The sequence below is a fragment of the Chrysemys picta genome, chromosome 9, assembly GCF_011386835.1.
Source record: "Chrysemys picta bellii isolate R12L10 chromosome 9, ASM1138683v2, whole genome shotgun sequence".
Lineage (NCBI taxonomy): Eukaryota > Metazoa > Chordata > Testudines > Emydidae > Chrysemys > Chrysemys picta.
The window spans coordinates 14,930,724-14,942,880 of record NC_088799.1 but is presented as its reverse complement, the minus strand read 5'-3'; the positions used below and the strand labels follow the sequence as shown (position 1 = coordinate 14,942,880).

The window sequence follows — 12,157 nt, the reverse complement described above, 5'->3', positions numbered from 1 at the left end:
CGTCAACTCCACTTCCGCCTCTTGCTACGGTGGATTTCCGGAGTCGACGGCAGAGCCATCGGGGATCGATTTTATCGCGTCTAGTGAAGACGCGATAAGTCGATCCCCAATAGATCGATTGCTACCCGCCGATCCGGCAGGTAGTGAAGACGTGCCCTTAGGCTCAAACTTTACTTGCAAGAAGTTATTTATGCTAAGTAATGAATATGAGCAATAGTTATATTTTACCTTGGGAATAAAAGCAACACATTAGAAATGTTTCTAATTCCCATCCCTCCCCAAATAGTGTAAACAGTAGTATTGGAAATTTTCTCATAAATTTATTACATTTTCTGTCCACACATAATACTATCAGACACAGTTAATTTTAGAAATGTTTATGGGTATGTTCCATTCATATACAGAGTCAAATAGTTTGTGAGCAGATAATATCTTTACAGTCTTTTCAAGATCCCCAAGTTTCTCGTTTCCCTGAGTTGTATGACGCGTCTAACCAGAACCCTGTTTGTCTCTCAACAGAAAAATGAAAAAAATCAACAAAGCAGAGATGCTGCTAGAGACCTGCTCAAAGACAATTCTATAGTCTACTCCAGGGGTGGGCAAACTTTTTGGCCCGAGGGCCACATTGGGGTTGCAAAACTGGATGGAGGGCCCGGTAGGGAAGGCTTTGCCTCCCCAAACAGCCTGTCCCCCACCTCCTATCCGCCTCCTCCCACCCCCTGACTGCCCCCCTTCAGAACGCCCGACCATCCAACCCCCCCCCCGCTCCTTGTCCCCTAACTGCCCTCTGGGACCCCACCCCCTAGCCAACCTCCCTGCTCCCAGTCCCCTGACTGCCCCGACCCCATCCACACCCCTGCCCCCGGACCGGCCCCCCGAAACCACACGCCTATCCAATCCTCCCATCCCTTGACCACCACCCCCTGCAGAACCTCTGCCCCATTCAACCGCCCCCTGCTCCCTGTCCCCTGACTGCCCTCCCAACCCCCCCTGGCCCTTATATAACCCCCCAGCCCACTTACCACTTACCATGCCGAGCAGAGCATGCAGAGCAGCATGTCTGACTGCCACGCCAGCCGGAGCCAGACATGCTGCCGCTCTGCTCGGCAGGAGCGCACAGCTCCGCTGCTCAGAGCACTGCCTGTGCGGCGGCGTAGCTGTGGAAGAAGGGGAACAATGGGGGAGGGGCCAGGGGCTAGCCTCCCCGGCTGGGAGCTCAGGGGCCGAGCAAGACGGTCCCGCGGGCTGTAGTTTGCCCATTTCTGGTCTAGTCTGTCAATTACCTGCTTCTGTCTCATACTAATGGAACATGAACTGGTGTCAAACAGTCAGAGGCTTGCCTCACCCCTGAGTTTTTAATTCGTTAGCCTTTTGCATCTTTGATGGTTATAAACCCTAAGCTGCTTTTGTCTCTTCACCTATACATTTGCACCCAATTACTTCACAGTAAAGATGTTCACTGGCTTCAGCAAGTGCAGGATCAGGCCACAAAATGGACTCAGGTGTCACATCCCAAAAGAAGCAGTCTTAACTTTAATGCTTTTCAAACAAACAATCTATATGCAAAACATACAGTAGATACAGAATAGGCCAAATACTGCTCTTAGTTACACCCGAGTTGTTCCATTAACTGGAGGTGTAAAAGAGCAGAATATGGCTCATTATCCTTAAAGGAATTTTGGACAAGACAGATAATTCATTAAGTGGAGCAAGCTATGGGCCAACCAGTAATAAATACAAGAAACAAAATAAGTATAAATCTACTATTCCACATGCATGCTATTAGATTGTATAAGCCTACATAACGGCAGAGGCAGTACAGAACATGCATACAGCATAAAAGATGGACAGTACTGGAAAAAGAGACCTGAGTTACAAAAATCAATGGAATTCAAGGGTTTTAAAGATCAGCAACTCAGTGTATATGTTTATCACTGCGCTCTACTGGATGGAATCAGAACTGCTCAGCTGTGTGTCATAGGCACTATACTGGTAACAGCAAACTGATATTCTTTAGATGAAAGGGAGCTGTGCTTTTGGGACAGGAGTTTCATAGATTTACAGAAGGGACCTTTGTGATCTGATCTGACCATCTGATCTGGCCTCCTGTATATAGCAGGCTATAGAACTGCCCCAAAATAAGTCCAAGAACATATTTCTAAGAAAAGCATCCAATCTTGATTTAAATATTGCCAGTGATGGAGAGTCCACCATGACCTTTAGTAAACTGTTCATTCCAATGGTTAATTACCCTCCCTGTAACCAAGTTCTGAGTGGCCATGGTATTCAGCACAGTAACAAATGGACAGTTCCTAGCTAGTCACAGATTTGTTACAATATTAAAACAATAAAGCTTGCAAGTTCAAAGACATCAAGATACTTACAATCTAGCCAAAGAAACTGTGTGGATGATATAGCTATCTTTTCAATTGCATTTGGGTGAGATTTGCGATTTAATGTTTTTAGTGGAAAAAATACCATGCTAAGGAATATTTCCTCTTTAAAAGATCATTTTGGTGGGGATTGCATTCAATAGTTTTCCTTACTACATCATTGTGATTCTGATGTCAATACTGTCCTTGCCACACTGTGGCACCTTTAAGACTAACAGATGTATTGGAGCATCTGACAAAGTGGGTATTCACCCACGAAAGCTTATGCTCCAATACGTCTGTTAGTCTTCAAGGTGCCACAGGACTCTGTTGCTTTTTACGGATCCAGACTAACACGGCTACCCCTCGGATACTTGCCACACTGATACATTAAAAAAAAAATCAGTACTGCTCTAATTGCTTTGTAAGGCAGTTCTGCCTAAAGGTATTGTTTTTATTTCCCTTCTGTTCTGACATGATCTGAAGGCCACTGATTTTTAGCATGTTTAAAACTTTTCCACTTTTATTCCTTTCTCTTTCATAAATCATTTCCCCTTGAATGCTTTTGATCATGATTATGGCATAGCACAACAAATTCAATGTTTACCTGCAAAAGGCAGCTGAATTAAACTTCTTCTAGGGCCTCATCTTTACTTAGGCAAAACTCTCAATGAAGTTGATCTGATTGCTATCCTGATTCCATTGACATGTTAAGATTATCACGGGACAAATCCTGCTCACCTTAGCTCCCAATGAAGTCACATAAGTAAGATGGACAGGGTTGCATCCTGCTTTTTAATGGTAAAGTCCAGCTCCCTTGCCAGTGTCTTTCATATAAAATCATAGGCACCAAAAGCTGCAGGAAAATAATACTAGAGTTCTGTCAGCATGGATCACCCGTTATCTGCTCAGTGCTCCACTCATTTTTCTTATCTTTAACTGTCTACATCATATCTTTTAGCAAGCCCCAATGATGAACAGGAATACTGCTTTACATTTTGCTTTGAATATCTTTCTCTTTCGTTATGGCTTTCTGTGTAATATTGGTAAGTGATGCTTTAGCACTTGATATAGGTTGTCATGTAATCACATTAGATTCTGTCCAAGCACAAGAATGTTCCTGCTTTGTAACAGAGAATCTGTTCTTTGGGAGTGCTTTGAGTCCAAACAACCTGCAAGCCGCGACTCGATACTTCTTAGACATAATGTTGTACAGGATAGGGTTGATGGCAGCACTAAGGTAGAAGAGGACGAAGGACACCAAGTTGCAGTACTGGCTGATCACAGCTATCTCCAAGGATCCGGCTTCAAAGGATTTGGAAAACAAATATCGTCCTACATGAAAAGGCAACCAGCAGAGTATGAAAGCAAACACCACCACAGCTGAAATGGAAACAGCAGAAGGATATTAAAACAATAGGTCATTTAAAATTAAATGTACTTATACTTCTTTAATACTAGTGAAATTTAAAGAATGTGACTTGCATAAAGTAAAAAGCTGATCATAATTTATTTGGGGTTTTTTTTATTTGTTTTTCCTAAATTAATATCAATATTATTAATAGATTATATATCTCAAAACAATAATAATAATATAGTAAAATATATAGCTATATTTTAATATATAAATCACAGCTGAGTTTAGTGTCCAAATAGTTTTCAACTACATCACTTTGAGTTTTTGCTAAAACAGGATTACAGGAACAATATAATGAAGAAAACACTGACATTAAGAATAATTAAGAGTAACATACACAGTGTTTAACAAAGCTCATAAATATAACGGATGGCTTTAGAACTGCAATTTATCATTAAAAGTATAAGGACATAGAGCTATATTGAATTTGGGAAAAGGACTCAAAGTAAGGGAAAATGAATCTGGAGCTGTGGAAGATTTATCCGCAAGAGAATGAAAGACAATAAAAAAAAGCCACCGAGGCAAGCACAATCCATCCTATGAACCTTCTGGCTTATATATTGCTCTTGAGAATGAGTTACCCTAAGAAAAGCAAAGCTAAAAATATGTATCTGAAAACTTGAGCTCTTGCCCATTTTGCTTTCTACACTTCCTAGGAAGTGGGGAATATTTTCTATTGGTTCATTACTCATTATTGGTTCAATAGTACTTTTTAAAATGTTTTGAATAGCCCCATTCACACACAAAAAAGACACAAGGATTTCAGGATAGAGTTTTTAACCGCCTTTTCATTGGGTACAGTAGTTAACTTATTTGATTTTACCAGAAAACTCATTTTGTTTATTATCCTATCTGGATAAGATCCTAACCCCGCTGAATTTAATGGGAGTTTTGCCACTGACATCAATGAGGCCAGGATTTTACTTGGTGTGTCGTGCCATGGCTGAAATAATATTTATAAAGCGTGATTGAAAAGCAATGGAAAGGAGATAATTATCAGCAGCTTTTCACAAAACATTCAAAAGAGATTCCTATGTTTAAATGAACATACAGCGAGAAATCATAGTCTCCCAACTCTGCTGACAGCGCTTGATTTTGGGGAAACCATTTAACCGGCTTCTGCCTCGGAGTCCCCATTTGTAAAATGGGACAGTAATATTTCCCTCACTGAGTTTTAAGGAATCAGAGTTACTATTATAAACTAAGGCCAACATTTTCAAAAATAAGATACATATGAAAAATCAGCTTGACTGGACTGAATTTAGGTATGCTGATCCATATTTAGCTTCTAAAAACAAATGGCATGATCTTCAAAGGTGCTCAGTCCTATTGATTTTACTGGGATCAGTGGGTGCTAGGCACGTCTGAAAACCAGACAACTTTTTTAGGTCCTTGAATATGGATATAGAAACCTAACTTTGCCTTTTGATAATTTTGAATTGTTGGCCTTTGCAGCTCCAGAACTGGTAAGGATTTAAAGCTGTCCATTTGAAATTCTAAACAGAAAATTCAAATCAATGGAAGCTGAGGGCACTACACACCTTGTATTATTGAGCCTCTATTGAGTTTCTTCATTATATCCTTCATTAGATTTTCATCAGGTAGAGAATGTTGTCTTTCTGTTAAAGGACATTCTAGCCACAGGCAGTGTAGTTGTAGCTGTGTCGGTCCCAGGAGATTAGAGAGACAAGATATGGGAGGTAATATCTTTTATTGGGCCAACTTCTGTTGGTGAGAGGGACAAGAGTTTGAACCTGAAGAAGAGTGCTGTGTGGCTCGAAAGCTTGTCTCCCCAACAGAAGTGGGTCCAATAAAAGATTCTAGACAAAGTGCTTTCATTCTCTGATGTGGTGTGAAGCAAGGTGTTTGAAATATTATTAATGTTTGTGGCAGTGCTTTAGGATTGAGGTAATTTAGGATTGGAAATTGGTATACAGTATTTAAACTTTTAGAAATATAAATATGGAAATGAGGTATGGAGGGTTTTCTTCCTGTAATAAGCAAAAATTCACTGTTGTGAAAATTTAGATCAGGAAACAAAAATGTAAGTAGTGAGTTACTTCCAAAGTAACGTCTAACCCTCTGGAGTATTCTATCGATCCTAAAATGTAATTGAAGGTACACAAAGTATCTCACAGCTTTTAACACACATGTTGTTGTTGCCTAGTAAATTAAAAAAATGAATAAAACAATCAGTTAGATACAGTTAATAATTTAGATACACGGGACCTATTGCAGCCACACTGTGCAGCTCTTTGGCCAATAACTCCGATGTAGTTGAATTTAGTAAAGTCGGGCTGTCTCCTGCAAAACCTTATTCATGTGAGAAAAAAGTTATCTACATGAATAGACCTACTGAAATCAATGGGATTACTCATATGTGAAAGGACTACTTGGACAGGAACAATGCTGCTAAAATAATAAGAGAATTTGTAATTTTCTACCAATAAACTGATGGTAATTTTTTTCAAACTGATAGTGCCAGAAAGTGTTACCTTTTTCTGTGCTAGTGGATTTAGTCCATACATGGGATGCCTGTTAACTGCACTGACATTGAGTGCTTATGGGGACAGATTCTTTAGGGTTAAGACGTGTCCATTTGTATGTTAAGGTTAATATTTTACAAGCAAATAATATTATTTTACTGAAAATATTTAAACATACTAAATTAAAAATGACAGGGGCTAATGACTTGGTCTTGTTCTGGGAGTTTTCCTGTTGACTTCAATGGGAGAAGAATCACAGACTCTAAAAGAGAATATTCCTTAGTAAGTACTTTAGTTTTCATTACATTCATTAACTATATTTGTTAGTTTTCTTCAACAGGCTTAAAGAAATTGACATTCCCATAATTCTCTACATGCATCTATCCATTCTGTTTAGATCCCCTGCAGCCAAATGTCATGCTTTTAGAAGGGTTTAGTTTTGTGAATACAAATCCTCCTCGAGCTGGCATTTGGTACCTTTAACTTATTTACAAAAAGGTTCAGGAATTTCAGTGCAATAGTGAGTGTAATATTCATATTTGTCATTATTAATTATTCTTTTCAATATTAGAGGTTGATATATTAATATCTGCCCAAGTATTTTGCATAAGACGCCGGTATAAATCACAGAGAGTGAAGCGTTTTGTTATATTACTACTATAAACTTTAGCCATATAGTAAAAATGGTCGATAAATACTTCACTTTTAGTGACCATTTTAAAGCACCATCAATGTCTCTCTCTCTCTCTCTGACACACACGCCCAACAGTAAAATGGAATTAATATAAAGTCCTACCTAACATTTTCACAGTTTGTTTGTTGTTCTTGTCCCTAATAGAGGTATTTGGTCCCATGTTCTTTCTCTTCCTCCTCCAGATTTTCCTCCCAATAAGGCTGTAAAGCACAGTCAGGCAAAACACAGGCAGGAAAAAGAAGACGCTGGAGGTCCAGACCATGATGGTGAGCAGCCCTGATTTGATCGCATACTCCGTAGCTCTGCACTCGTTGGTGTCCAAGGGGTTCGTTCCATTCTCGTGCTCAACCCCAACCAAGACAAAAATAGGTCCCGCGCTTGCAAAGGACACAGCCCAGAGGACCAGGATGACCAGCTTGACTTTCCCTTTGGTGATCACTACTTTTGCTTTGAGGGGGAAACAGACGGCGAAGTACCTCTCCACGCTCAGGGCTGTGATGTTGAGGATGGTGGAGTAAGTGCAACTTTCGCTGACGAACTGGAAGAGCTTGCAGAGGAGGTCTCCGAAGTTCCAGGGTCGGTACTGCCAGAGCCTGAAGAGGTCCAGGGGCATGCAGAGAAAGATCAGCAGGTCGGAGAAAGCCATGCTGGACAGGTAGAGGTTGGTCGTAGTCCGCATGTCTCGGAACCTGGACACCACCAGCATGGTCATGAGGTTGCCTAGAATCCCAACGACAAAGAGGAGGATGCAGGTGACCGTGATGCCCGTCAGCACCGGGGCTGGGAACAGGTGCACGGGGTACTCGGGCCAGGTGTCGTTCTCGTAGCCCGGGGCGCGCGCGCTGGAGTTCGGCGAGCCGCTCTGGTTCCACATCCTGCCGCCTACTCCGCCCGGGCCGGGGGCCCGCGGGTTCCGCGGCTCAGCGCGCAGCCCCGCGGCTCAGCGAGTCCGGGGCAGCCCCGCGGCGCCGAGGTGCTGGAAGGAAGCAAAGGCGGGCGGCACAGGGTTAGAGACGGGGACATGGAGCCCTTAGCAACCGAGCCAGCCCCACCAGCCACCCCTCGCCACAGGCGGCTGCACCCCCAGTCCTTGGCTTCAGCTCGCTTGGCCAAGGCACCAGGGGCCCGGCGCCCCATCGGCGGCTGCCCCCTCAGCAGCAGCAGCTTTAGCCCCAGTCCCGTTCTCTGTTGTACCTGCAACTGCTCCTGTCTCTGCCTCCCAGGCTCACCTTCCCTCCGAGCTCCATCCCCGCCGGCACAGCCATCCGGGACGAGGCCGCCGCTGGAGCCGCTCTGCTCCGCGGCCGCCAGGCTCCGACCGGGGGGCTGCCGCGCTCGCAGGTGCGGCCGGAGGGAACAGCTGGAGCAGCCCCGCGCCGCCCTCTTGCCCCTGGGCCACTGGCCCTGGCGGCGAGCCCGCTTCCCCGCGCTCTGCGGAGATCCCGGCAGCGCTGGGACCAGGGGAGGGGAGGGAGCCAGTGTGTGAGGAGAGAGCGTGTGATTGTGTCAGGAAAAGGTGTGTCCCTGTCAGAGGAGAGGGCTGTACTCTGTGTGTGTGTGTGTGCCTGTGTGTGTCAGAGGAGGGGGTGTACAGGGTGTGTGTGAGAGAGAGAGAGAGAGAGAGAGAGAGAGAGAGAGCTGTAGTGTGTGTGTGTGTGTGTGTGTGTGTGTGTGTGTGTGTGTGTGTCAGAGGAAGAGGAAGAGGAATACGTATGGGGGGTTGTGTCCCTGTCAGAGGAGAGGGCTGTACTCTGTGTGTGTGTGCCTGTGTGTGTCAGAGGAGGGTGTGTGTGAGAGAGAGCGAGAGAGATGTAGTGTGTGTGTGTGTGTGTGTGAGAGAGAGAGAGAGAGAGAGAGAGAGAGAGAGGAGAGCTGTACTGTGTGTGTGTGTGTGTGTGTCAGAGAAGGGGGTGTACAGGGTGTGTGTGTGTGAGAGAGAGGAGAGGGCTGTACTGTGTGTGTGTGTGTGTGTGTCAGAGGAAGAGGTATACGTATGGGGGGTTGTGTCCCTGTCAGAGGAGAAGGCTGTACTGTGTGTGTACCATCAGAGAAGGGTATGTGTCAGTGTCAGAAGAAGGAGTGTATTGTGTGTGTGTCTGTGTCAGAGGAGAGGGGTGTATCGTGCATATGTGTCCTGTCAGAGGAGGGGCTGTATTGTGTGTATGTCAGTGTCAGAGTGCAGGGGGTGTACTGAGTGTGTTGGTGTCAGAGGAGAGGGCAGGTATGCTGGAACTAGGGGTAGTACCCCCTGGCTTGAAGAGGTTTCCATCATATACCGGGTTTACAGATTTGTTCAATGGCTTTCAGCCAAACCAAGAGCTGAGTGTGAGTATAAAGGTAGATTGTCCATGACAAAGTCAGTGTAGAGTGTGCAAAAGTGCCAGAAAAGAGACAGCTATGTGTGAGGGGTTTTGTAGACAGAGCATGGATGTGTCAGAAAAAAATGCGTGGATGTGTATGAGGTGTCAGTGTGGTTGAAAAGAGGGGTGTGTGTGTGTGTACATGCAAACAGTACATGAGTGCTAGGCAGGAAGGTGGGCATATGGGGGATGCCAAACAGAGGGGTGAGTGTGGTTCAGTGCAAAGTGTTTAGTATCTGTGACGAGAGAGTGTGTAAAAGGTGTTGGGAGAGAAACAGAAGTTTGGGATTTTCTAGGGGGAAATGGGTGTGTGAGGAGAGGAGCAGACAGCGTATGCTGTGTGCTGGTTTAGCAATGGCCTGGATAGGAAGAGCACTCAAGCTCTCAGGGAAAGAAATCTAGAGGTCAGTGAAAGAAGCCCCATGTGTCAATGTCTGAAGAGCTGCAGTACAACTGATCCGCAGCCTCTGGAAGGAGGCCAGAGAGAAGAAAAGAACCACATGGGCTACATTACTTTGTTCAGCAAATCAAATCTGCACATGTAAAACTGTGCAGTAAGGAGCTGACAGTTCTTGCAATTGATTTCTAACTTTCTGATATTTCCTTAGGTATTGGTTTAGGTTAGTTTGTTTCCTCAATGTGTGCAGTAAAAACCTGGTGCAGGGGCCACAGTGAATGTGTATTGCTGTTTTTGCTGCTAAGCTTGTTACAAGAGGGTTCCCAAGAGGAAGAGGAGGATACACATTAGGGTGCAAATGACATGATGACTAAATTTGTAGGTGGATTGTGTGACTCCTGGTAAAGGAACAAGGCAGGCTGATGTTTTCTTCTCTTAATTCAGATCTGTAGTTCAATGATATTTAGCAGTGAACTTGTGAAATCAATTTTTAAAAAAACACATCATACAAGGAAGGAAGGAACTACTGTTGATCTGGAAGTTTTTTCCCCCACTATACGGGGGGATTCTCTGCTCCTTGTTGATGAAGCGAGATTGTGTTTACCCAGGAACAAACTCTGGTTTTAAAACAAACCCTCCTTTTAGATGCATATTGCCCTCTGTTCAAGACAAACCTGATAGAAATGTATCATGATAAACTAGTTGTGTGTTAGAGAGTGAGAGAATCACTGCTCTCTAACACACAACTAGTGCGTGTTAGAAGGGTGGAATCAAACTTCTCAAATGTGTGTCACAAGCTCTTTATTGCCATCAGCTAGAGTGAATTGTGTGTGGGCCTCAGAGTAGAGTGATCTGCTACCATGAAATTCCAAGTGACCATTGTGTGTGCTGCAAAATAACAACTGGCCCTAGGTGTCAACGTATCACCAAATAGTTCATGTTAGGAATAGTGAATACAAAAACCGAGGTTCATGTTAATTAAACAAACCTTGTTGGCCAGTTCCTCAGCTGGTGTAAATTGGTGCAGCTCCATGAAGTCAGTGGATCTACCCTTGATTGAAACCAGCTTTAGACTCATGCAGACACCAGGCAAACTTGAATCTGAACTCTCAGGATTTGTTTCCCCTAATCCAAATGTTTACCCAGAAGAATCTCTAAAGTCATTTGAACTCAACAATATATCCCCTGTGAATACATACACTGTCTATATAATGTCCTCATTTGTATGAATATAAGTGCTTCTGAGGGAGGGAATGATGTAGTGCATAATGCTTGGAAAATTACCTTACCTCATAAAACACTTGACTTTTTAACAGACAGTAGAACCCCTTTCTACAAACTAATTGGGATTGAGGAGTACATACAATTTAACATCACAAAATCACTGTAGGTATGCTGCCTAACAGCATCACTTTCTTTGTGTCCTTCAAACCACTGCAAAGCCATTTCCAGTGCATTGAAGGCATCAGAATGTGAAGGGAGGTCAACTTGTTCTTCATCAGCATGACACTTGTTATGTGATTTTTTTTTTCAGTCAGGAAAAATTGTTCATATAACTGGTCTGTTTATAAAATTGAGGTTCTAATGTAGTTGCTTTACACATGCACTGAAAGAAATAGATTTTCCCTATAATAATATCCCAGTTGTCTCACTTTCTTTTAAGTTTACCTTTTAAGCATACCCTGTTCCCTTTTGCATTATTTTGTGGCCACTGGTTTCCCCCATCCCCTTCCTCTACCATCAGGCAACCACTTAGTAAAGTGCTTAAGGGTACCATAGGTGAAATCCTGGCCCCACTGAAGTCTATGACAAAACTCCCATTGGCTTCAATGGGAACAAGATTTTGCCCCTTCTGTATGAAGGGTGATACCCAAAACCAAATGCATTCTGCTCCCTTCTGTAATGTTGTAGAACCTGGTAAATTGTACCTACTAATGATACTGTGACAGTGTCCACAGAGCTTCTTTTCCCTGTACATTCTGAGGCACGTTAGCCCCACAACATGGAGAACCTGTAACAGCAGGACTGTGGTGAACGTTTACGGGTCTCACTGCAAGATGCGGGGCAGACCCTCACCTTTTGAGGATTCCTGGTGGACTGGGAGAGAATAGGTCCACTTATCAGACTTTCTGAAGGGACTGAATGGAGAAGTGGGACAACTGGCTGTCTCAAAGACACCATGGGGTCACCAAATGCCAGACTAAAGTAAGTTTGTGCAGTGATGAAGGAGAGGGTCTCGGGCAACTGGAGTGGAAGTTCTGAGATGCAGGTGACATTTGTATTAGGGGAAGGAGAATTTGAACAGTAGGATCCCCAAACGGTGACAATCACCTGGTTTTGAGTAATGAGGTATTTTCCCATCATTAGTTAACAGGCCAGCATTGTGTTAGTTATTATATAATAATAAGTATCTCCATAATCAAACAACCTA

The 12,157-nt window shown here is 43.6% G+C and overlaps 1 protein-coding gene across 1 annotated transcript; it reads right to left on the bottom strand.

Annotated features, from left to right (window-relative positions):
- Nucleotides 1-1,512: 1,512 nt before the first annotated feature.
- On the bottom strand, nucleotides 1,513-7,934 carry GHSR (growth hormone secretagogue receptor). Its single transcript, XM_005299270.4, has 2 exons — nucleotides 7,072-7,934; nucleotides 1,513-3,755 (listed from the first exon to the last, which is right to left on the bottom strand). The coding sequence occupies exons 1-2, from the start codon at nucleotides 7,841-7,843 to the stop codon at nucleotides 3,451-3,453; spliced, it is 1,077 nt and encodes a 358-aa protein (XP_005299327.1). The 5' UTR covers nucleotides 7,844-7,934; the 3' UTR covers nucleotides 1,513-3,450.
- Between the last annotated feature and the right edge of the window lie 4,223 nt (nucleotides 7,935-12,157).

Coding starts and splice junctions, on each gene's coding strand:
- GHSR (XM_005299270.4), bottom strand. CDS start 7,843: ATGTGGAACCAGAGCGGCTCGCCGAACTCCAGCGCGCGCGCCCCGGGC. Junction 3,756..7,071: donor ACAAACTGTGAAAATGTTAG/GTAGGACTTTAT, acceptor TTTCCATTTCAG/CTGTGGTGGTGTTTGCTTTC.